This window comes from Calidris pugnax, unplaced genomic scaffold (assembly GCF_001431845.1).
Source record: "Calidris pugnax isolate Ruff unplaced genomic scaffold, ASM143184v1 scaffold575, whole genome shotgun sequence".
NCBI lineage: Eukaryota > Metazoa > Chordata > Aves > Charadriiformes > Scolopacidae > Calidris > Calidris pugnax.
Genome location: NW_015091278.1, coordinates 1,750 through 27,837, shown reverse-complemented (window position 1 = coordinate 27,837; position 26,088 = coordinate 1,750). Strand labels below are relative to the sequence as shown.

The 26,088-nt window shown below is 50.2% G+C and overlaps 1 pseudogene and 1 gene segment (V, D, J or C); one reads left to right on the top strand and one right to left on the bottom strand.

Moving 5' to 3' along the window:
• Positions 1–578: 578 nt before the first annotated feature.
• Positions 579–1,747, bottom strand: LOC106898996 (annotated as a pseudogene).
• A 6,683-nt stretch (positions 1,748–8,430) lies between these two features.
• On the top strand, positions 8,431–11,397 carry LOC106898995. The segment is given in 4 exon segments: positions 8,431–8,492; positions 9,374–9,510; positions 10,354–10,634; positions 11,350–11,397. Coding segments are annotated over 4 exon segments (528 nt in total).
• Positions 11,398–26,088: the final 14,691 nt, after the last annotated feature.

Sequence of the window (26,088 nt, the reverse complement as noted above, 5' to 3'; positions counted from 1 at the left end):
CTGTTGATATTTTCCCCAGTTTTAAGGGATGTGCTGGCCTTTTTTCCTCTGGTGTTTTCCAGGCAGGTGCAGGTGGTGTCACTGCCTGGAGCAAGAGGGAGCTGCCTGCAGCCTCCTCTGTCACCATGAGCTGGCTGAGTTTCTCTTGCAGCCAAGGTTCCTAATGGAAAACATTTGTTGCACATAATAACATGAGAGTGAGAGCCAAATCAATCCAATGTTTTGCTCCAGGAGCCGCTGGTTTGTTTTGAGTCCCCTAAGAAAGGCACTTTGCAGCCCCACACTCACCCCCGGCCACCCCACAGTAGCTCTGGCCACAGCAAGAGGAACAATCTTCCTCAGGAGCTCGTAGGGTTTCCACCCCCTCAGGGCCTCTTGCCTTCTTTGGCATTTGTGGGCCTCTCAGCTCCATGAGATGGTCCTCAAAAGAGCAACCACTGCAAGGGTGTCCCAAACTCAAACTCCTCCCTTAATGGAGAAGGGTCTCCTTAACCCTTCCATCCCAGAGCAACACCTTTCTCCCTCAGCAGCTTGGGAATTATCCACAGAGGGAAGGACCACATGGAGGCCAGGCTTGAATGCAGCAGAATTTTAATGAGCCAAAAGAGGGAAACAAAGTCACTCCAGATGAGGGCCATCAGTTCATGGAGCCCTGGTGGCCACAAGACTCTGCGGTTCTTGACTGTGAACAAGATCTTGCATAGATGTCCGTCTCCCTGCCCCATAGAGGGAGAGGAGACAGATGGTCCCCAACAGGTGTGCCTTGGTGGCACCTTTCTGCCAAGGGGAACCAAAGCAAACAAAGAAAAGGGAGAGAAAGGCAAAGCCATTCAGCTGTACTGCAAACACATCCCAAATCTCAATCCTTTTCCCAGCACCATGTTCTGAGTTCCTCAAGGTGTCTCCCTGGGGCTTTCCCAGAATCTTTATTAGAGGAGGGACCTTCTGCCATAGTAGCGGCTGGAAATGCCAGAGAGGTCACAGCACCCAGAGGTGATGGGCACTCCATCACAGCTGAGGATGCTGCCAACTGCAGCAGAGGTGGAGGATCCCACCAGGGTGTTCTGAGGGAAGGAGCTGAGGATGGGACCGGGCAGGGTCACCACCACAGCAGGAGGCTCAATGACGACGCTGGAGTTCTGGCACTGCCTGACACAGGGCTCGTTGCAGCTGTTGGCCAGTGGGGTCGGGCCGCAGGGCCGGCAGGGCAGGCACTGGTTGTAGCGGGACATATCTCAAGTCTGGAGGTGCACCTGGGAGAGAAGAAGGGAGGAAGCAGAGCACAAGGGTGGGTGAGGAGCAGCCTGGTTACCGTGTCACAAAGGAGCCAGCTTGTGGGTGAGGAGCTGGAGTCTCAGGCAGGAGACTCACAGTCTTCATCACCCTACAAAGAGCAGCCTGGCCCACTGAGGGTTTCTCCTAGAGCATAAACCAAAAGCCCCATCAGCCAATCTCGGATTCTCTCTAAGCAGACCTTCTCCCTGCTTCCCTCTATCATGACAAGACAATGCAGACAGGAGAGAGCCAATATCAGATGAGAGGTACATCAAGAAGAGATCTCACTTTGGATGAGGGCAAAAAAGAGCTTCAGACTCACCTGGTTCCCAAAGAGAAGGATGCCAGAGAAGTGGATGAGAGAGCAGGGACCTGTGCTGGCTTTTATACCTGCCCTTCATTGCTGCAGGAGCAGAGGCGCCCTTTGTAGAGGTAACAATTTTCTGACAAGCCCATCTTGAATGCAAACCATCGTAGCTAATGATATGGGCTGTGCTTTGGTTTCCAACACTGCTGCCTTTTCATTTCCAGGTTTGTGCCATGCCCATTCCACAATCAAAGCTTCTTCTGAGCACAGTGATGAAAGACCCCAGGATTTCTAGGGCAGGAATGCAGCAGTGCAAGCAGAAGAGTCAACTCAAATGCTGGGTTGATTCAGATGAAATAGCCTGGGTCATGCTGTTGGGGCTGTATGAAGTGTCCTTCTGAGGAAGATGCTCCAGCCATGGACTCTTGTGCATGAGGACCTGCCATGTCCTTCTCTTTCCTTCCCTCCTTAGCTCACCCCTATGGTCATATGTTGCTGCTTCCCCACATTTGACTCCATCAGGCAGTGGGAGAGTCAGAGAGTCCATGGATCATGATGTTCTTATGTGTCTTCTTCTCTTGTTTGTATTATAAACAGCCAGGTTTTTTGAATTCACATGGGATCATATGTTTGTGCCTGATTCCATGCTGGTGTGCCCGAGCCTGTGTTCTCGTGTGTCCCTTCTCAGTAGGGAATGTGCTGGTTATGGCTGGGATACTGTCTACGGCTCTGTCCATGGCACCACAGAGCAGCAGGTTCCCAGGGTCTGCAGGAGCCCAAGTGCGGCTGAGTGGTGATGGCACAAGCCCCCTGGAGATCTGTGAAGGGAAGAGGCCCTGAAATGCAGCCCCTGCCTCCTGAGCTCTCCTTCTCCTGCCCCTATAAATCTCCTGACCATTGCAGGCCCCCAACAAGAACAGTTTTGCTCCAACTTTGATCCGTAGTTGAATTCAGAGCACCAGAGTATTGGGAGCTCCTCAGCATGGCTGGCAGTCTCCGCTCCCTGCCTCTCCAGGCCAGGACACAGCTGCTCTCCCCAGTGCTAGAGAGGTCAAAGGATGGGGATTGCTTTCTGGGCAAGGAGAAGGCTGAGGAATCCTGCCCACCTCCCGGTACCCATCCCTGAGTGCATGTTTCCAATGCAGTGCCAGTGGTGCCTGGAGTGGGACACAGCCCTCTCTCAAGTCCATGTCAATGGACTTGTGCAGCCCATTGACCTGACGCTGTGTGAGGCAGGGGCTGAGACCTTGGATCAAAGAGGTACTGAATGAAAGGAACATGAAGCCTGATGTCACTCTGTTGTGAGTGGAGGGACTGACCCCGTGGCTTGCACAGGGAAAGCCAAAGAGCTGGTGACTCCGTTGCTCTTCTGCCCACAAACACCTTCATGTCCCACATTGGAATCCCGGTTCGCCCCGCGCTCCCCAGCCCTCTCTGCTCCGGAGCCACCCACCGGGCAGAAACCTTCTCTCACCCCTCACTCGGCAGAGACCCTCCTGCCCACGGGCAGCCGGACACACCACGTTCCTGCCCCACGGACCTGCCACTGCTCACATGGAACATACACGGCCTCTGCTCGGTCTTTTGACTTTCCCCACGATGATGTGAAGGGAACCCGGAGCAGGTGCTTTCCTCTGCTCTGCAGCTCCGGGGTGTAGCTGCTGATGCCAAATGTTCCTTAGAAATGTTCCTTAGGACAAACCTTAGAACAACTTAGGACAATCAGGAGGGGTATCACAGCTCTTTATTTTGTAAATGCCCATGTAGAAAATGTAAAACTCTGTCCTCTGGCTACAGAATCTCACAATTCTTTGAAAATGTTTCTTGCTGGCATCATAAAGTCATTGTATGGAGTCAGGAGTTCAAGCTCCACAGCAGCAGCAGAAGGGGGTGTCAAGGTCACAGGCACCTTGAAGTACTCCCCACAGGGGATCAGTGGTGACACCACGGGCTTCTTTGACAGGAGTCAGCACCTTTCTAACTGAGGCCCAAGAGACAGGGGAAAGTTTGCACTGGATGCACTGAGCGCAGCCTCAAGGAATGCCAGGTTCCTACTGGCTGAGTGAGTCAGAGAGAGATGGGCTGAGTTGCCCTGAGGGGTGGAGGTCTGAGGTGAGTGAGAGCTGGCAGGAGGCCTCTGGGAAGAGACTGTGGTGCTCCAGGCCATCCCTGGGGAGCCCTGTGTGGCTGGAGTAGCTGACAGAGTTGGTCAAAGCCCATGGGCAGAGGGTTCTGAGGCACAGAGGGAAGGATTAGCCCCGCTCCCTGTCCCATCTGGACTTGACAACTGTGTCTCCTGGGAAGTACTGGAAGGTGGACAAACAAGGCAGAGCAACCAGCATGGCCCGGCCAGCACATGTATCAGACACATGGTCACACAGGATCAGTTCCTCTCATCTGTCCATCTGTCTTCCCATATTTGCTCTATGCAAAATGTCTGTGGTCCTTGTCTTTGCTTGTATCTGCTCCCTCCCCTAAAAATCCCATGTTTTGCATACTCCAGAAAACTTTTCAACTTCATCCCACAAGGTGTATGAACCCACTGTAGGCAGAAATACCCCTGAGTTTATACAATGATCCTCTCTTCGCACCCTTCCCAGGAAAAGAGGTGACCTGGATACCTGAAGGGATGGGGATTAGATGTCAGTGATGAAGAGGATTGTGCTGGACGTCCTCCAAACAGAGAGAGGTGGTGTGTCTGACTCGGCGTGGAAGCATAGAATCATAGAATTGTCTGGGTTGGAAGGGACATTTAAGATCATCTAGTCCAACCTTCAACATAACTGATAAAAAGCCATCACTAAACCATGTCACTAAGCACTATGTCAACCCATCTTTTGAATGCCTCCAGGGATGGTGCCTCAACCACTTCCCTGGGCAGCCTATTCCAATGTGCAATAACCCTTTCAGTGTAAAAATTTTTTCTGTTATCCAATCTGAACCTCCCCTGGCACAACCTGATGCTGTTTCCTCTTGCCCTATCACTTGTTACTTGGGAGAAGAGACCAATCCCCACCTCTCTACAAGCTCCTTTCAGGTAGTTGTACAGAGCGATAAGGTCTCCCCTCAGCCTCCTTTTCTCCAGGCTGAACACCCCCTGGCCCCTCAGCCTCTCCTCATAAGACTTACTCTCCAGACCCCTCACCGGCTTCGTTGCCCTTCTCCGGACCTGCTCCAGCAGCTCAATTTCTTTTTTTGTGGTAGGGAGCCCTAAACTAGAAACAGCACTTGAGGTGGGGGGGGGCCTCACCAGTGCCTGTTATAGGGGGACAATCATGTCCCAGGTCCTACTCACCATGCTGTTCCTGATACAGGAACTGGGCACACTGCTGGTTCATGTTCAGCCGACAGTTGACCAACACCCCCAGGTCCTTTTCTGCTGGGCAGCTTTCCAGCCATTCTTCCCCAAGCCTGTAGTGCTGCATGGGGTTGTTGTGTCCCAATGTTTACAGCAGGTGCTGCTCCCAGAGAAGTTTCCCTTAAAGGGCCTCATCCATCACCTGGGGAGAAAGGAGAAAAAAACCCTGTAGAGACAAGGAGATGGACATCTGTTTCCTGTTGAGTTTTGGCAGTTGCTGGTTCTGCCTCCTTTCAGACACTGCTGAGGGAGAAGGACTACGTGAATGACTGTAAAGGGGCATCTCTCCAACCCCATGAGAGGTGGGTGCAGGCCCCTGTCTATGGCTGGGCAATGGATAATAGGAGAAGTTCACCATGGACACTCCTCCCATGCTGAGGGCTGGTTGGGTTGGTTGTGATCTCCAGGAGGAGCAAAAAGCAGGAAAACAGCCTGCAGCCTCCTATCACCTGACAGCACACTGCTTGGTCTCTTCCTTCAGGCTCCTATAGGAATTTTCTGGTACCACAGGTACCACCTGGTATCATCTAGTACCAACTTTGGCAGTGTGACCTGGAGCTGAGAGGCAGCGCTTCTACACCAGGGTCTGTCTGCCTGAGCGGATGCTCCAGCACCTACTGCCTTGGAGGGCCATGAAAAGCCTGGCCATGGCCTGACTGCCCAAAGAACCACCCAGGGCTGAAAAACACCCCATTAGCCCTTATAAATCTGGAACACAGTCAGGGTCCCAGTTTCGTGTCTTTCCTTTAACTTCTCACCCTAATGAGCATCCTCATTGCAAAGGTGTTGAGTCCCAAGGAGGCCTGACTGAGAAGAGTCTCTTCTTCATTCCCTCCCATCAGCCATTTACACACATTGCCGAGGTCCCCCATGAGTCTTCTCTCCCCCAGGCTGAACACTGCCAGCCCTCTCAGCCCATCCTCAGAGGAAACATGCTCCAGTCCATGCACCACTTTGCTGTGCTCACTCCAATATCTGTCTTGTACTGGGGACCCCAGAACTGGACCCAGCACTCCAGAGAGCAGAGCGCTGAGCAGAAAAGAAGGATCAGGTCCCTTGTCCTGTTGGTGACACTCCTGCTACTGCAGCCCAAGCTGCTGTTGGCTTCATTGCCAGGAGGGTGCATTGCCACAGCAGCTCAGACCCCCGAACCACTGAAACTGGGTGGGACACAGCAGTGAGTGTTCAGGAGAAGTTTCCCAGCAGCTTGTCCAGCTCTTACTCTTTCCTCAACATCCTACAGTGAGTACTGTTGGAAAAGGTGCTCTTGGTAGGAGACATGACTGCTTTTGCGGTTTTATGTCCTAAACAAAGAAGCCCAAGGAAGGAAAATATCTTTCTTGCCCTGCATGTGAGGATCTGTGGAAGCCTCAACATGTGATTGAGACCCATCAGCCAGACACTAGACAAGATTCCCTGGCCAAGTGCTCAGGCTGTCCCCCTGCTTTTCATTGTTCTCCTGAAGATCTGTGGACTCACCGGTGCTTCGCCTCGGGTCATCCCTGTATCCCTGAGTCCCTCTGGGTTTTCTGCCCAACAAAAACCTGCAGGTGGCTGCATTTCCAGGATTTTCTTTTCTGGGCTCTAGTTTTGCCCCTCTATGAACAAGCCTCTTGTTATGTTATGTCTATTTAGGAAAGCAAAGAGGAACTCTCACACCTGAGCAATGTCACCAGAGGCCACTGTAAGGGTGTGTGGAAGGTGAGAGTACCTGGTTCACTAAGGCTGTCAGATCAAGTTCCTTTTCCTGTCAAAAAGAAGAGGAATTAAAAGGGAAAGTGACAAACAAAGCACACTAACACCAGTCTCTCAGTAAGAGACAAGGGACACAAGGAGAGAGACCAGAGCTTTTCAGCTTCTAATTGATGGGCCATTGGGAAACTGCAGATGTGGCTTGAAGTGGGTCAGGATGAGCTTTGTAAATCCCAAGAGGAACATGAGGATTATGGATCAGGGGGTTCCTGCAGGACTGGGCAACCCTTCTTAAGGAATGCTTAGGGGAAAGGTCAAAAGTGAAGGTGGAATAAGGACTGAGGAGGAGCAAGGAAGAATAGAAGGGGGTACCTGCAGCTAAGCAGGGGCTGGTCAGTACACTTGTTGGGATGAGGACTGCCCCTGATCACCACACTCCCTTCGCCTTCTTCATAAATTCTTTCTTAATCTTCCTTCTGTGTATCTTCGCTTCCTTTCCCACGTGTGAGTGCTCCAAGCTCTGAGTGTCAGCAAATAGAGTTACTGATGAAAAAGGGAGATCTGGGTGCCAGTAACTGGGCAACCAACAAACGGCCATAGGGATTGTAGACCTGGGTGCCAATAACTGGATGGACCAGGGTGTGTGCTGCAAGGTCTCAGTGCCAGCAGCTGGAGAAAAGGCCTCTGGTCACAGGAGCTGTTAGTCTCTGTGCCAGCAGCTGGAGGGACTGGGGTGTAAGGAAGTTCTTGGAGCCAGCAACTGGAGAAGGAAGAATGTGTCCCAGGGCTCATACCTCCTGGTCTCAGCAACTGCAGGGATCACATTGTACATGTGTGTGTGAGAGGTCAAAGGACCAGTGACTACAGGGACCTCAGTGCGTAACTCATTTTTGTCTGTGAATTGAAGCCAGCGTGCATGGATGCATATGTGGAATTTTCCAGCATATTTCAAGCTTGCCCAAGCAGTGAGCAGAAAGAAAAGGTGTATCTAAATTCTGAGCCAGAGGTGAGTAAGGGAGGTCAAGGCCAGCACATGGCTATTAGACAGGTTGATATTACCAAGCTGTGGTAATATTTGATGGATCTGCAACTTTTATGGTGGTTGTGAGAGGAGTGGGTGATTGCATGTATCTGTAAGTTGGAGAAAAACAGCCCAGTCTTGCTAGAGAGAAGCAGGAGACCCAGGTGCTGGATAAGAGGGCCCAGGCTGCAGGCAAAGCTATAGATGGGCTGAAGGCTTGTGTTGAGAGTTGAGGGACACACGAATGCGGGTGTGCTTGTGACTCCAGAGGGTGAGGAGGGGTGTGTGTGACTGGGGAACTGCATGTCACAGGCAAGCTGGAGACAGTCAAACAAAGGGCTACTTTGATGATGAAGAGATCAGAGATGATAAGCATCTCTGGTAGGCTGAGAATTCTGGGCCTGTTTAGCACAAAGAAGAGAAGTCTCAGGGGAGATCTTGTCAATTTGTACAAATATCTGAATTGTGGCTGTGAAGAAACTGGAGCCAGGCTCTTCCTCATGGTGTGCAGTGACAGGACAAGAGGCATTTGCACAAACTGAAACAAAGGAGGCTCCATCTGAACCCCAGGAAATCTTTTCTCACTGCGAGGGTGAGGGATCACTGGCACAGGATGTCCAGGGACATTGTGAAAAAACATGGAATTATGTTTTTTTTGGAGCCATGGGGATATAGGATGGGTGTAGATAGATCCCAGTAAGGATGGGACTGTAATCCACAGGACGTTGATTAAAGTGCCATTAATTGGAGACAACAAAGTAGGTAAAAGAGGATAACATGGTTGACATGTCCTGTCACATGTTGGGACTCCTGAGTTCTATGAGACTGGGCCTGCTCAGGTCAGGTGAACTTAACAACAAAGAACAGCTTGTTCTCTCTGCCATGACTGGTGCATGGGATCACTCTGGAGTTCATGTGGAAAGGGGGTGGGAGTAGGGGTCCCCACCCGCAGTACCCACACCCCTTCACATGACCTTTCAGCTCTGGGGTGCAGGGCTTCCCTATCCCCACCCCTCACAATGCAGCACTCTAACGGGTGCCCCATGTGCTCCCAAGGAGTGGGGGTGACCTACTCATCCCTCATCCTGTTCCCTCCAGATCCCTCAGGATTTCCCTAGAGTAGGAGTAGGTTCTCCTTGTCTTCTCTGGGTTTGTGGGATCTAACAGCAGTTTTGCGACCAGGTTCCTCTCTCGCATGGTCAGTTATCCCATCAGAAGTGGACACAGCCAGAACCCCTGGACTGCTGCACAGCAGGGTTCCTCTCCTTACTCGGGGGATTTGGGGGAGAGTTGTTGTTCCCAGGCAACTGAGGAAAGAAAGGGGAGAAGTGGGAGAAACAGAAGAAGAATAGAATTTCTTCCTTCCAGAAGAAATAGCAGTGTCTCCAGAGAGCTGAGGACCCCAGGGGAAGATATGAAACTTCACTGTGGAAGAAACCCCTGACCTGCCAAATGGCCCAGCAGTGGGTGTGCAAAAGAGCAGGTGATTCTAGCTGGGGAAGTGGGGACTTCACTGTGAGCTGACTGGGAACAGCCCCTTCCCACCACTGGGGCCCCCAGAGCCTCCAGGGCCCCTTAATGGGGAAATGTTGAGAATTGCACTGGCTGAGGGAGCCACAGGTGTGTCTGCTGGAGGAGGGAGAAACCCAGAAGGAGCATTTCAGGCCCAGGAAGAACAGATCACTGCTCTCCCCTGCTTCTTCCTTTGCCCCTCCAACAGAGTCGTTTCCGGCAGCTCTGTCATCTCGGGGCTGGGGGGTGCTTTTCTGACTCTCCTTCACTCGGCAAACAGGCAGGTTCGTCTCAGCATGAATCTCAGATATCTCATCCTTGTGGTCTTCCTGTGGCAATGGCTGGGTAAGTCCTGGTTTTCATCTATGTATTTTTTCTTCTTCAAGGAAACCCTTGCCAGCCTTATCAGGATCTTGCAGACAGCTACCTGGAATTACAGGAATATTCTGGGAAACGTTGGCTCACATTTGTGGTTTTTCACCAGTTCTTTCAAAGCACTCTTATGGTTTGAAAGAAGAGAGAAGTGATATCTCAGACAACTTCTCCCACTTTTCTTTCACTCTGCACACATTTCTCTCTGCCTCTCTCTTCTGCTCTTGACATAGGAGATCTGAGCGCTCTCTGCACCCTCACATTTTTCTCTTTCCATTGCAGATCAGTGAAAGCTATGCCAAGCACCTTAAAACTCTCATCCCACTGACATTACCAGAGTGTCTGATTCTGCCTCCTGGCTGGTACATGTCTGCTGTGGCTTCCAGTTTTCTCCTGGTTGTCAGCACAGCCAGGGATCCCTCTTTCTATCCTTCAGCTCAGTATTAAGAGTAAATCAGGGTGCTAGCAGCCCTTGGAGATGACAAGGATGGGGAAGTAGGATGAATATATTTCCCATAACTCTAAGGCTGCATCAACGTGATGGAGGGGTCCTACCCACAAAAGTTAGGCATGACAGGCTGTTCCCTGGTTGTCTGGCTAGTAGGAGCAGGGAGGAGCACAGCACAGCTCTTCTCAGGGGCCACGCTGCATTGAGAGCTCTGAGCAGCTGCGTTGAACTACTCTCCGCTTGGCTGTCCTCAGGCCTCAAGATATTCCTCAGGGCAAAATGACAGGAAGAATTCTCTGCCTGAGTTTTGAATCCACTCCTGGTTTGCTTCCCCCCCTGCACAATTTCTGACCTTCGCTTTCTTCCAGGCACCATGGGACAGGTCACTGTCAACCAGCAGGAAGGACAAGTCACAGTTAAGGAGAGAGACACCTTCCAGACCACCTGCACCTACAGAACTTCCAGCTTTGATGCCTTGTTTTGGTACCAGCAGAGGAAAGGCCAAAGTCCCCAGCTGGTCTCCTTCCAGGCGTCAGATGGCCACAAGCGCAGTGGTCGTCTCACCACCGAACTGAACACCACGGGGCAATACAGCCTCCTGCAGCTGGAGGAAGTCGAGGTCTCTGACAGTGCTTTGTACCTCTGTGCTGTGCGTGACACCTCGGTGCAGGGAGCTTCCCTGGCTGTACAAGAACCCAGGGGAGGGAGAGGATGTGTCTGTGCGAGGCTGAGGGTGGGGAAAGGGGCCCTCAGGTGTCCCCTGGCAGTGCTGCTTCCTCCCTACACCCAGGGATCTGCAAGGTAAGATCCTGTGATGAAATGTTTTCTGTCCATTCCAGACATCAATTTATGCAGCCATGAGCTTAAATTTTCCCATATCAGTCTTCTTATTGCCAGTGTATTGGAAGCTCTGGTGTCTGGTAAAACACAAGCAGCACACACATGAGCCATTGCATTTACATATTTGTTCACTTTGACCGCTATTAATAACTGCAGGGACATCCATCCTCCCTGACAACAACTGGATTTGTCTTGTCTCTGGTCACCAGCCAGACACACACAGATGATGTGTTATGGTCCCGTAGTAGAGTGGGATGCAGAGAGCCAAGCAGTGGCCACAGGACATGGGAGAAGTACTGAGAGAAGTACAGCTAGGCCATGCAGAACTGGAAGGAGATGGGTTTATCCCCTGGCCTATCTCCAGCATCTTTGGAAGGAAGACACTGGAGAAGAAGCTTTTTCTCTTCAGTCATTTTGAGCTAGACTTCATCAGCTATAATTCCCTCTTGGTCAAGGACACAGCTGTGGGGAATTCGATCCTTGCACTTGTACACTTTTGTCAAGACATCTGGATTTTCATGCAGGAAATAGGATATGGGACTGTAGTGGCTGCCAGGAGACATTTCCACTGACCAGAAGGGATGAGATCTACATGTAAAAAAGTCCTCTCCCCCCACAATGGCAGCCCATCCCTGAGCACAAATTCTCAAGGGGGACCAATGAAGCAAAGAGCTCTGCATTTACCTACACCTCTATTGGAAAGTGCAGCCAGTTCCCTCGTTTTGGCTGATCTTCTCATTCCCCTGCATGTTCTTTATAAGAGAAATTTGATCTCCCTTAGAAATACACCCTTTCACTGTCCCCATTTCTGTGCTGACTGCCCTCAGCTCCCACATCCTTAGCTCCAGTTTCCAGCCTCAATGCACTCAGCAGCATGGGCGACTTTCCCTGCTGATGCCTCCAGAGCATGGTCCCTAGACTGGGTGGTGCAGGGGAGAGGTCATCCCAAGGGCTTTTCCCTTCATTACCACTGCAGATATTCTGCTGTGCCAAACATCTTCCAGAGCTCCACACCCATTGCCCCACCACCCCAGAAAAGCTCTGACCACAGCAAGAGGAGTTCCCTTCCTCAAGAGCTCATGGGGCTGCTGAGCCCTCAGGGCCTCCTGCCTTTCTGGGCATTTGCAGGCAGAGACACAACAGGGCACGGCCTGATGGTCACTGGCAGCAGAGCAGCCCAGGATGTCTTCCTCAGCTCCAAGGGATGGTGCTCAGAAGAGGAGCTACTGCAGTGAGTCCCAACCTCCCACTCCTCTGTGAATGGAGAAAGGTCTCTTTGTGCTCTCATCCCCTCCTACCCCTTCTCCTTTGGAATCTAGAGAACTGTCCACAGAGAGAATGACCACACAGAGGCCAGACTTGAATGCAACAGAATTTTAATGATTCAAAAGAAGGAAACAAAGCCACTCCATATGGAGGCCACCAATGCATGGAGCCCCAGAGGCAGCTGAGAGTCTGTGGTCCTTCACCATGGAGAAGTTTCTGCATCATGTTTGTTGTCCTGGCCCAAAAAAGAGATGAGACAGGTGGTCCCCACCAAGTTGGCATTAAGGGGACAAGGAGATCCATAGCAAACAAGGAAAAGTGAGAGAAAGAAAAAGCCATTCAGCTGTACTGAAAACAACATTGAAACTAATCTTTTGCCCAGCACCATGTTCTGAGTTCCTCAAGGTGTCTCCCTTGGACTTTCCCAGCACCTTATTAGAGGAGGGACCTTCTGCCATAGTAGCGGCTGGAAATGCCAGAGAGGTCACAGCACCCAGAGGTGATGGGCACTCCATCACAGCTGAGGATGCTGCCAACAGCAGCAGAGGTGGAGGAGCCCACCACGGTGTTCTGAGGGAAGGAGCTGAGGATGGGACCAGGCAAGGTCACTGCCACGGGAGAGAGCCATTCAGCTGTACTGAAAACAACATTGAAACTAATCTTTTGCCCAGTACCATGTTCTGAGTACATCAAGGTGTCTCCCTTGGACTTTCCCAGCACCTTATTAGAGGAGGGACCTTCTGCCATAGTAGCGGCTGGAAATGCCAGAGAGGTCACAGCACCCAGAGGTGATGGGCACTCCATCACAGCTGAGGATGCTGCCAACTGCAGCAGAGGTGGAGGAGCCCACCACGGTGTTCTGAGGGAAGGAGCTGAGGATGGGGCCGGGCAGGGTCACCACCACAGCAGGAGGCTCAATGACAACGGTGGAGTTCTGGCACTGCCTGACACAGGGCTCGTTGCAGCTGTTGGCCAGTGGAGTCGGGCCGCAGGGCCGGCAGGGCAGGCACTGGTTGTAGCAGGACATGTCTCTGGACTTGAGGTTCACCTGGTAGAGCAGCAGGGAGGAAACAGAGCACAGGGGTGGGTGAGGAGCAGGCTAGTTATCCTGTCACAAAGAAGCCATGGGAACTACCGAGTGGTGTGCTGGGAGCCAGAGTGGAAGCTGTTCTAGGTCTTCATCGCCCTACAAAGAGCAGTCTGGCCCATGGAGGGTCTCCTGTAATCTGTAAAGCAGAAGCCACCTCAGCTATGTCCCAGCCTCTCTCTAAGTAGACCTTCTCCTTGCTTCCCTCTTCTATGACAAGACGATGGAGGACACAGCAGAGGACAGAGCCAATATCAGCTGAGACATCCATTGAGCAGAGATCTCACTTTGGAAGAAAAGGAGAAGGGGTTTCAGACTCACCTGGTTCCCAAGGAGGAGGAGGCCAGAGAAGTGAATGAGAGAACAGGGACCTGCACTGGCATTTATACCTGCCCTTCATTGCCACAGGAGCAGAGGTGCCCTTTGCAGAGGTAACAATTTTCTGACAAGCTCATCTTGAATGCAAACCATCACACCTAATGATATGGGCTGTGCTTTGGTTTACAGCACTGCTGTCTTTTCATTTCCAGGTTTTGCCATGCCTGTTCCCCAAGATCTCACTTTGGAAGAAAAGGAGAAGGGGTTTCAGACTCACCTGGTTCCCAAGGAGGAGGAGGCCAGAGAAGTGAATGAGAGAACAGGGACCTGCACTGGCATTTATACCTGCCCTTCATTGCCACAGGAGCAGAGGTGCCCTTTGCAGAGGTAACAATTTTCTGACAAGCTCATCTTGAATGCAAACCATCACACCTAATGATATGGGCTGTGCTTTGGTTTACAGCACTGCTGTCTTTTCATTTCCAGGTTTTGCCATGCCTGTTCCCCAGCGAAGGCTTCCTGTGATCACTGAGATGAAAGGCCCCAGGATTAAAAGACCTCAGGAATAAAAGGAAAGTTTATAGTCTTTGGAAAAAGGGGTTGGCAACTTATGAGGAATATCAAGGCGTAGTGAAGCTATGCAGATGGAAAATTAGAACGGCAAAAGCTCAAGCAGAACTCAGCTTGGCCACTACAGTTAAAGATAATAAGAAGAGATTTTTTCAGTATATCAATAGAAAAATGAAGACTAGGGAAAATGTAGGTCCACTGATGAATGAGGTGGGTGCCTTGGTGTTGGAAGACACAGAGAAGGCGGAGTTACTGAATGCCTTCTTTGCTCTGGTCTTCACTGCTAAAGCTGTCCTTCATGAATCCCAGACCCTGGAGACAAGGGGGAAGGTCTGGAGAGAGGAAGATTTTCCCTCTGTAGGGGAGGACTGGATTAGAGACCACCTGGCCAAACTAGACATCCATAAGTCTATGGGCCCAGATGGGACACAACCGCAAGTGCTATGAGAGAACTAGCAGATGCTATTGCTGGGCCACTCTCTATCATCTTCAAAAGGTCATGGAGAACAGGAGAAGTACCTGGAGGAAGGCAAATATCAATATCCAGACTACGAAAAAGGCAAGATGGAGGACCCAGGAAACTACAGGCCAGTTAGTCTCATCTCTGTCCCTGGGAAGGTAATGGAGCAATTTGTTCTGGATGTCATATCCAAACACATTGAAGAACAGGAAGTTATTGGAAGTGGTCAAAATGAATTTACCAAGGGCAAATCCGAGAACTAGCAGATGCTATTGCTGGGCCACTCTCTATCATCTTCAAAAGGTCATGTAGAACAGGAGAAGTACCTGGAGGAAGGCAAATATCACTCCAGACTACGAAAAAGGCAAGATGGAGGACCCAGGAAACTACAGGCCAGTTAGTCTCATCTCTGTCCCTGGGAAGGTAATGGAGCAATTTGTTCTGGATGTCATATCCAAACACATTGAAGAACAGGAAGTTATTGGAAGTGGTCAAAATGAATTTACCAAGGGCAAATCCTGCTTGACCAATCTGATAGTCTTCTATGATGTTATAACTAGATGGCTGGATGACGGGAGAGCAGCAGATGTCATCTACCTTGACTTAGGCAAAGCTTTTGACACTGCCTCCCATAATACCTTAAGCTGAGGAAATGTGTGCTGGATGAGGGGGCAGCGAGGTGTATTGAGAGCTGGTTGTGTGACAGGACTCAGATGGTTGCCATAAATGGAGCAGGTTGGAGGCCTCTAACCAGTGGTGTCCCACAAGGGTCAATAATTGGTGCAGTCTTGTTCGACATATTCATCAATCACCTGCATGAGGGGATAGAGTGTGTCTTCAGCAAGTTCACTGATGATACCAAACTGGGAGGACTGGCTGACACTTCAGAGGACTGTGCTGCCATCCAGCATGACCCGGACAGGCTGGAGATCTGGGCAGAGAAGAACCTAATGACGTTCAATAAGGGCAAGTGTAGGGTCCTGCACCTGGGGAGGAAGACACCAATATAGGTTAGGGATGGAGCTGCTGGAAAGCACTTCTGAGGAAAAGGATCTAGGGGTCCTGGTGGACAGTAAACACTCCATGAGCCAGCAATGTGCCCTTGTTGCCAAGAGGGCCAATGGAATCCTGGGCTGCACAGGGAAGAGTGTGACCAGTAGGTGGAGGGAGGTCATTCTTCCCCTTTACTCTGCACTGGTAAGGCCACAACTGGAATACTGCATCCAGTTCTGGGTTCCCCAGTTCAAAAAAGACAGGGAACTACTGGAAAGAGTCCAGCATAGGGTAACTACGATGATTAAGGAATTGGAGCATCTTCCTTATGAGGGAAGGCTGAGAGAGCTGCGATTCTTTAGCCTGGAGAAGAGAAGGCTGAGGGGAGACCTTACTAATGCTTACAAGTACTTAAAGAGTGGTTTGAGGGAGGAGGGAGGTGGACTCTTTTCAGTGGTTCCCAGTGACAGGACATGGGCACAAGTTGGAACATAGGAAGTTCCATTCAAATCTGAGGAAAAACTTCTTTACAGTGGGGATGCCAGAGCCCTGGAACAGGCTGACCAGGGAGGGTGTGGAGTCCCCTTCTCTGGAGATCTTCAAGACCTGCCTGGATGCAGTCCTGAGTAATGTGCTATGGGCAATCCTGCTTTGGCAGGGGAGTTGGGCTAGATGGTGTCTAGAAGGTCCCTTCCAACTCCAACAATTCCATGATTACATGATTTCCAGGGCAGGAATGCAGCACTGCATGCAGAATACTCAGCTCAAGTGCTGGATGGGTTCAGATGACAATAGCCTGGGTCACTCTGTTGGGATTTTTTGAAGTGTCATTCTGAGGAAGTTGTGCCATCCATCCTTGCCTGGATGCCTATGGGCTCCTGTACATGAGGACCTCCCATGTCCTTGTCTTTCCTTCTCTCCCCAGCTCACCCCAATGGTCACTTGTTGTTGTTTCCCCACATCTATGTGCTGTCCTGACAAGTTTTGACCTCATCATGCCCAACACTGCCCAGTTCCCAGGGCAGTGGATGAGTCAGAATGTCCATGGTTCATGGTGTTCTTATGTGTCTTGTATTTTTTGTCCTTGTGAGCAGCTAGGTATTTTGAATGCAGATGGGATCACAAATTTGTGCATGATTCCATGCCATGGCATCCAGTTTCTTCCTGGTTGTAAACTCAACCAGGGATTCCTCTTTCCAAGCTCATCTTTGTGTGTACTCGGGAAGCTAGGAGCCCTCAGAGATAATGGGGATAGGGAAGCAGGGTGAATCTTATTGCTGGAGGTCTCCAGGCCTCTCAACCTGTGGGAGGAGTGCTGGTTCCAGCACACAAATGTCAGGCATGACAGGCTGTTCCCTCATTCTCTGGTCAATAGGAAGAAAAGCAGGGAGGTGGAGCACAGACACTGCACAGCTCTCCTCAGGCTCCATACTGGGCTGAGAGCTCTGGGTTCCTGCCCAAAATCACTCTCTAGGTGACAATCTGCAGACCTCAAGATTTTCCTACAGGGCAGTGAGCCTTCTCCACTACAGTTTTGCACCTGCTTGGTTTTGCTTCCCAGAGCCTTTCCCTGAAGAACAGCTGACCTTTACTTTCTTCCAGGCACTATGGGGAAGACCTTCACCCAGCGAGAAGGACAAGTCTCAGTGAAGCAGAGAGACACTTTCCAAACCACATGCACCTACCAGACCTCTGCCTTTGGAGGCTTGATCTGGTACCAGCAGACGAAAGGACAAGTCCCACAGCATATCTCATATTTGGTAACACCTTACACAGAACGAAGTGGCCATCTCACCACCATGCTGAACGCCACGGGGAAATACAGCCTCCTGCAGCTGGAGGAAGATGAGGTCTCTGACAGTGCATTGTACCTCCGTGCTGTGTGTGACACCCCAGTGCAGGGAGCTTCCTTGGTTGTGCAAGAGCCAGGGGCGTCTGTGCATGGCTGAGCTCGAGGTATGGGGCCCTTGGGTGTCCTCTGGCAGTGCTGCTTCCCCAAAATCTGTGCTCCAAGATGCTCTTCCAGGAGAAGCCAGTGTCAGTGGCTTGAGAGGAAGGAGAAGGTTATGAAAGAGTCTCAAGTTCCCTTGTTTTTCCTGTGTGTTTCAATGGTTATTATGCCCAACATCTCTGCTGAGCTGATAGACAATCAGGAGATAGGAATCACTTGTACAAATGTTTCTTGCTGTTACTCTTTGATTTCTGGATTCCCCTGCTACACACTACTTCTTCAGTGTTTCTTGTGGGCCTGTCTCTTAGAGTATCTACACACTGGGCTGTGTCCCTTAGAGGTCAGTGTTCGATGGAACACATAAATAACATGGCATGTCACAATGCTAGATTACGTGGTTCCAACTGCTTTGGATAATACTCAGAACCAGCTTGTGGACCCTCCAGTTGGTACCTGGCTGTGTGCTGAGATCTGGAGTTCCTGCCCTCTCTGATGCACTCTTCCTATCCTTGGAGCCATTCTCCTGCTCTACCTTGCGGGCTTCCCCCAGCCTATTCATTTCTTCTGCAGTGGGACCAAGCTGTACAGGTCTATCCAAGATCTCAATGGGAGTGCAGAAGTAGTCCCTGTCAGGAGAAGAGCTGGCCTTGGGGAAAGCTGCCTCAGGCTTTGGGGAAAGCCAGGTATGTCAGTTGGGTGTGTGTGAAAGGCATGAGAGCCCTCAGATCTTGCCTGGCCAGGCTGATCTCAACATCAACCTGTGAGTTCCCTTAGCCCTGCACATCTGTGTAACTGCTGGGATGTGCAAGGAACTCTTTGGAGGTACGGGGTGTATCTAGAAGGTGACTTATTCTTAGTACCCTTGCCTTTGGGTGCAGACCGCACTCCCTCATTCTGGGGACAGGTAGTAAGATGAGGAGGAGAAGATCTGGGGCTGCTTTAAAGGTTTGTTCTTATACCAACATCACTCCTGCAAACTTTAACGCCATCTGTTGACTGATCTTCTCTTCCCACCACAGGACTGTCCAAAGCAGGAGGAATTCCCTTGATCACAGGCTTGTGAGCTGCTGATCTCTCAGAGCCTCCAGCAGCACTGAGGGAATAGCAGTGGTCATCCTCTCTGTCTACAGGATATGCTCTGGAGCAGAAGGCCATATTTGAGCAGAGATGCTGGAATGCAGGGCCTGAAAGCCACTGGCTTTGGAGGAGCTGAGTATGTCTTCCTCGTTGTTCATCACCCCACCACGAGCTCAGACTATATAAAATTCTACTTCCATTAGAAGCATGAAGCTTCAGGCTACCCAGCTTGTTGTATTGATGATGACAAAAGAGCTGCATATGTTGAAAATGACAGGCAGAAATAAGATGTCGCTTTGCAGCCTGACATAAAATTGTAAAACTTTTTAAATTCTCTGTGGGGAAAATTTGGACAGAGATCCAGCCTACACAATGTAAACATTGTAAGACAACCAAGTGAGCTGTATGGTTACCTCTTTTCTCTGGTTTACGATATGTCCTCTTGTGACTTTATTGATGAGGTTGTGTCCACTGTCACATAAAAACATGCCAAGAGATGCATGACCTTGGAGTACAATGCTAACATTTCTATAACTTTTTTCACAATGGCATATGTGCACCTAGAGCTTTACAGTCTCTTAGGTGCCCTGCAAGACCATTGCCTTTGTCTTGACACAGATTCTGTGATATCTGTGAGTTGTTCAGGGGACTGGGACCTCCCTGCTTGGTGAGTACTTAGGTTAGTGGATGAGCAAATGTCCGCCAGATAAGCATGTTGAGGAGTTTGTGTCATCACACCTCAAATCCTACACCTACTTGCAGTCTGAAGGAAAGTGTTATTAAAGGTTAAAAGGGTCACTCTAAACACAGCAAATAGAGGAAAAATCAATTTTGAGGCACTGAGGAATCTTATGTTGGATTATGGTGCACATCCAAACAGTGATGACCCTAAGAAGATTGTGATATAGCAGTGTTCTCTCACAAGGAACAAGCAAAAATGGGTAATAGAAACCAAGGCTCCTTTGGAAGATGCAGAAGGTGGTCTATGACAAAAGAGTACTGGCTAAAAATTTTAAAGCCTCCTCTTTGGCTTTTGATCATGGGCATGTGCTGAAAAGATCCCTTTTCTGCTATCCTGGAAGGGCTTAGAAACTGGGAAAAGTTATTTTGTAAAAAGTCTTTTGGAGAGTCACAGGCCAGTTGAAGTTGGAAGGGACCTCTGAAGACCACTTCTTCTAACCACCCTTCTGAAGCATAGCCATCTAATGCAGATTCCCCAACCCCTTGTCCAGATGGCTTTTTAATATCTCCAAAGAGGGAGAATCCACAACCCATGCCAGTGCTTGGTCACCCTCACCAGTAGAGAAGTGTTTCCCGATTTTCAGAGAGAACCTCCTGTGTTTCAGCCTGAGCCCATTGCCCATGTTTCTGTCACTGAGCACCTCTGAGAAGGGCCTGGCTCTGTCTTTTTTTCACCCTCTCTTCAGGTATTTAGATACACTGATAAGATCCACTCTGAGCACTCTCTTCTCTTTGCTGAAGAGTCCCAACTCTCTCAGCCTTTCCTCATAGATGAGACGATGCAGTTCACCCATCCTCTTTGTGCACCTTCATTGGATTCCATCCAGCGCTTCCCTATCTCCTTTGTACTGGATAGTCTAGAACTGGACCCAGTATTGCAGTACCGAGTGGAGGTGAAAGATCATCTCCCTTGAGTTTCTGGCAATGCTCTTCCTAATGCAGCCCAGGACACTGTTGGCTTTCTTTGAGGCAAGGGCACATTTCTGGCTCATTGTCAAGTTGGTTGTCCAGTAGAATAACCCAGGTCTTTTTTCTCAAAGCTGCTTTACAGCTGTGTGGTCCCCAGCACATAATGGTACCTGGGATTGTTCTTCCCCAGGTGCAGAGCTTTGCTCTTCCCCTTGTTGAACTGCATGATGTTCCTTTCAGCCCATTTCTGCAGGCTGTTGAGATCCCTCTGAATGGCAGCATGATCCCCTGGTGTATCAGCCACTTTTCCCATTTTAGTGTCAACTACGGTGTGAAACTTGCTGAGGGTACACTTTGGTCTGGTATCTAGATCAGTGATTAAGATGTTGAGTAGGATTGGAACAAGTATTGACCACTGTAGGCACAAATAGTTACTAGTGCCTAACTAATCTGTTCCACTGATCATCACCCACTGGCTGAAAACTGGTCCAACCCACTGCACTGTCTGCTCATCCAGTCTGTACATCAACAGCTTCTCTATAAGGATGCTACGGCAGTCAGTGTAGAAAGCCATACTGAAATCAAAGCAGACTGCATCCACCACTCTTTTCTTGTCTACCAAGACAGCCAGTTCTTTGTGGCTGGATATCAGCATGGTGAAGCATGACTTCCCCTTGGTGAATCCATGATGACTACACACAATCACCTCTTGTCCTTCACGTGCCTGGAAATTGTTTTCAGGATAACCTGGTCTGTCACTTTCCCAGAGTGTGTATGAGCTCCAGCAGAGCACCTTTCCTTATTGCCTCATCTATGACTTGAGAGATGAAGTTGTTGTCAGTGCACTCAAGGAACCTGGTTTGCGTTTTCCCTCCAACAGATGTCGAGGTCGCAGAAGTCTGCCATAAGGACCAGTGCCCGTGAAAGTGTGGTTGCTCCTGTTTGTCTGTAGAGCGCCTCATCTGCTGGTTCTTCCTGATCAGGCAGCCTATAGCAGACACACATTAAAATGTCACCCTTACCTGTCTTGTCTGTAACCCTTAACCACGAGCTCTCAGTTGGCACATCACCCATCCCCCGGCAGAGTTCCGTGCACTCCAACTGCTCACAGAAAGGGCATCTTTCCCTCATCTACACAGCCCATCCTTCCAAAAATCCTGTAATCCTCCATTGCAGCACTCCAGTCACAGGGGCCATCCTACCCTGTCTCCTACCCTGCAACTGCACACAGATTTCTGACTCCTTGTGTTTATTCCCACTTGACAGAGTGGGAATTGTGTTGACATTCTAGAGAGTGTTTTGGGAACTTCTTCACTATTCTGCCTTGTAGACACTTCCTTGCTTACATGCGACTTCTAGGGGTGAGCTCCCTTAAACCCTGTTTTCTTGGTCTTGTGATCCCTCCCCAGGCCCTTTGCTCATCCACTGCGTCCATCACTCTCACAAGGCTGTTGGTTACTCTCTCCCTCCCCATCATTCCTAGTTTAAAGACCTTACCAGGGCAAAGACAACTTTGCCCCACTTGGTGAGGTGGATTCCAACTCTCCTGAGCAGATGCTACTCTGCAAAAAGTGTTCCATGGTCAAAGGACCGAAACCCCCTGTCACCAACTCCAGTTCCACAGCCAATTTTTGACCTACATTATCAGCGCCCTCCTCCTCATACCTGGTCCCTTCACCAGCAGGGTTGAGGAGACCACCACCAGGGCTCCCATGACCTTGACTACTACCTGCAGAGCTCCATAATCCCTATCGATTCTGTTCAGCTTTCCCCTAGCAGTATCATTTGTGCCCACAAGGAGGTAGCAGTCAGCGGGCTGAATGAGCTTCTCTAGTTCCTCCACAACATCCCAGATCTGCGGGCCCAGCAGGCAGCAAACCTCTCTAGATGATAGGCCAACTTGGCACATCAGTGCACCTGTCTCATAAAGCAGGGAGGCATTCATTATGATCACTCTCCACTTCTTCCTGATGGTCATGCATGGTTTAGGGTCAGGTGGACCAGATCCTTTGCTTCAAAGCACAACTGCTTTATCTTTAACTTAACAGTTATGCGTAAGAATATTGTGTGGTATTAGTTGCTGCCAGCTGCTGTGTCAAGGAGTGCTCTGTAAATATCCTTTTACCAAATTTTGGAGGATTTGTCTGGGAGTCTTAGTGATAAGCATTTTTTTTTTCCACTAATAAAGTAAATATGGTTGTGATTGATGATTTGAGGAACTCTGCTTATGAGAGTGATGAAACTGAGAAAGCTTTTACGAAGTATGTTATCACAGGAATCTTAACACCCTGGACATTGTCCACAGTGGTTTTTTGCTATGGTAAAAAGAGCTGCACTATCACTCTCAACACAAACAATAGTGTGCTATTTATGAACCCCAACTCTAAGCTCCAGATTGTGTCCCAAACCAGACAGATGTATCCTGGGAAGGCCTGGTTCTTTTTAGAGGTGCTTGAAGATACTATGAATGGGCCATATAGGTACTTGGTGGTCGATCAAAATCCTTCTAACCCAGAGGCTTTTAACCTAATAGCTAGTCATTTCCCACTAGAGCTTTCTGCCATTTACATTGGCGGGGGGGGAGGGAGAGGAGAAAAAAAAAAAAGGAAAAGGATCTTTATAAGATCATCCAGCCCAACCACCCCTGCCATGGGGGGTTTTTTGTTCACAACACTCCGAGAGGCTGGATAGAAAGAAAGGTGCTGCCCTTTCTTTCAGGAGCAGTTGTTCCCTGTGCCAGGCCTGCTCCTTGGCACTTCTCCACACACTGGCTCCAAACAGCACAATTTTGCCTCCTGTCCCTGCCCCTGCCCCAGTGTCAGATGGGGGGGGGGGGGGGGAGGGAGAGGAGAAAAAAAAAAAAGGAAAAGGATCTTTATAAGATCATCCAGCCCAACCACCCCTGCCATGGGGGGTTTTGTGTTCACAACACTCCGAGAGGCTGGATAGAAAGAAAGGTGCTGCCCTTTCTTTCAGGAGCAGTTGTTCCCTGTGCCAGGCCTGCTCCTTGGCACTTCTCCACACACTGGCTCCAAACAGCACAATTTTGCCTCCTGTCCCTGCCCCTGCCCCAGTGTCAGCCCTTTTCCTTTCCACTGGGCCAGCAGTGGCTGGGAAACCCCAAACCCTGCTGTTATGCTTTACGAAGATGTAGAGCTGCACAGGGAATGGGGTTGCACGTCTCCCCCACTCCACCACCCCACCAGCCTGCTCTGCCCCAGCCAGCACTAAGCCAACCCATCAGAATCAGGACTCCATCCCCATATGCTAGGAATGTATATGTTCACCCATTAAAATACCTTTCTTTCCCCGCTATCAGCTTCCTCTCCTTGTCTCTGAGTCCTCATACATGGAGAAATACTAACAGCTTCTTCCAAAATAACAGAAGCTAAACTAAGAGAAACCTGAAGCCTTTTGAAAAGAGCGTTACAGCTGCATTTCCCAGAGTCCTAAATGTTATGAGAAGCCGTTGTGCTTTCAAAAGCCCTCCCACCAACAAAGAGCACACAAAATCAGATAAACTCTACAGTGAGAGAGAGATGTTCCATCACAGCGTAAATCTTATGAAGGGAGAGGGAAACCCAGGGAAAAGTGCAGCAACCCACTGAGACTCACCACTCTGCAGTGAAGACAAGCAAAGGCAAAAGGTGAATGGGTCTCATTCTTGCCCTCCTCACCCCAGAGCTGTGACTATGTCACACAGGCTCTGTCACATTCTGCAGGACGCAGCCATTTCATTTTACTGCCAAGAGTGCCTTGTGCCATAGTGTGCTGAGACTCTCCTGAGGAAAAGGAATTCTGGAGCTGGGAAAAATGATCTTCACCATGGCTGTGACAGCATGTCTCCTTCAAATTCAGTCAGGTGGGTGTATTCATGCTCTTCCTATTGTTTCTCACAGTTTTCAGTAGGCTATGCAGAGGTCTGTGCTGACAAGATGACAAGGTCAGGAAGAAATGCAGAGGGGTGATGGAAGTAGATATCTGAACTTTCCTTTTCTTTGGAAAGACAGAAAGATTTGGGGCAAACACAGCCTTAAATGCAGAGCAAGTGAGACAAGGAAGCAATCTGCTCCACGGACACATTTCTGCCTGTGTTGCAGGTCTCGTTGGAGGTGACCCCCAGAAGCAATTCTTCAGCGAGGTGTCAGCCACAGCTGGGCAGCGAGTGGTTCTGCCCTGCCAGTCCACCATCGAGGAGAGTGACAGCACTTTGAATTTCTTCTGGTACCGTCAGCTCCCAGGGGAAACTCTGACATTTCTCATGGAAGCATTTAGAGTTTCAGGGAATGACAAGTTCCGCAAACGCCAATTCTCTGTGGTGGTCTACAAAAATAATACAGCCCCCTTAGAAATAGCAACTGTCTCTTTTGAGGACACTGCAACTTATTACTGTGTTCTGAAACTCCACGATAAGCTAAGCCCCATTTCCCTTTGTGCAAAATCTGCACTGCCAAGAGCCACACAGGAGGGGTGAGGCTCTGCATCTTCCACTCTTGGCAGTGCTTTTGTCCCTGAAACTATCCTTTCCTTCTTGTATGAATCTTTCCAACATCTCCCATCACAGGTCCTCCCTACTTTTCTCAAAGACCCCACCTGTGCAGAGATATTCACCCCAGGGACCTAGAAATGCAGGACCATGGGACTGTTTGCAGATGAGTTGAGACACTTAGCTTTTCTCACTTCCTCACACAGAAACCAACACTCCTCAAGAAAATAATTAACAGCCATGGACATAACCTCCAGTTACAGCACTTGCTCTTGGTTTGTCCAGGAGCTGACACTGCAGAACCCAGTGCTACAGGGGCGACAGCATCCTGGCCAAGGTTTCGACCAAGCCATGGGCAGAGCTGGGGGACCCATGTCTCTACTTTGCTCTTGACGAGCTCTAGCCCACCACACAGCCACTCAACAGACTGCAGACCTTCAACTTGTTTCTCTTTACAGAACAGCTAAGGAGCAGGAAATCAGCCTCGGTACCGGGCAAGGTATCCTTCTCTGTGCTGCATATGCTTAAACGATGAGATCCTGCAACACCCCATTCAGCGTAAAGTCAAATTCTTTGAAAAATACTAATAAAGAAAAAAGCTAAAGAAGGAGTATGAAAACTAAGAAATACCTAAGCAACCAATAGCACTGCAGCCCATGAGGCAAGAGGCTCTAGAAATTAATAAAAAGTACCCTGTCAAATAATGTTAATTGATAAAGATGAAGGTGTAGAAGATGACGAAGAAGAAGACAGTGAAGATGATGGTGTTCTCCTGAGATTGTGCTCACTGTTTGGTAGCACAAAGGCAATTTGGTTTAGGCAGCCTGCAGCCCAGGCATGATTCATCTTGGCCTGTGCTCCCCATAGAACAGGCCAGGTAGCCTCCTGCAGCCCCAAAAGTCTTGGCTCTCACCAGAGGTTTTATCACCAGGACAACCATAAGTGAAACACAGTGGGTATCACCACCAGAGTGGTGATGGGTAAGGGGCAGCTCTGCAGTGTGGAAGGAATGACAGCGGAGGCAAGTGGGTAAAAGGTGGTGAGATCATTTCTACACTGTGTGTCTGGTACCCGCGAGCAGGGGCTGGGAGTGAGGCCAGGGAGGGCTGGGGGTGCGGAGCCCGGGGAGGGTCCTGCGAGAGGGACCAGAGCCTGGACCTGGTGAGGGGGCTGGGGCCGGCCGCAGCTGCAGATGGCCGAGGCTTGGACGCCCTTGGGCAGGGCTGGGCAGGGCGAGAAGGCGGGACAGCGCCGGAGCCGCGCTGGCAGCCCAGGGCCAGGAGCCTTGGTGTGCCGGGGCGCCGCGCTCCTCCTGTGGCGCCGGCCCTGCCCCGCGTCCCTGCCCGCGCCCGCCCTTCTCCTGGCCCGAAGGCGCCGCGGCAGCGGGGGGCCGGGCCGGGCCGGG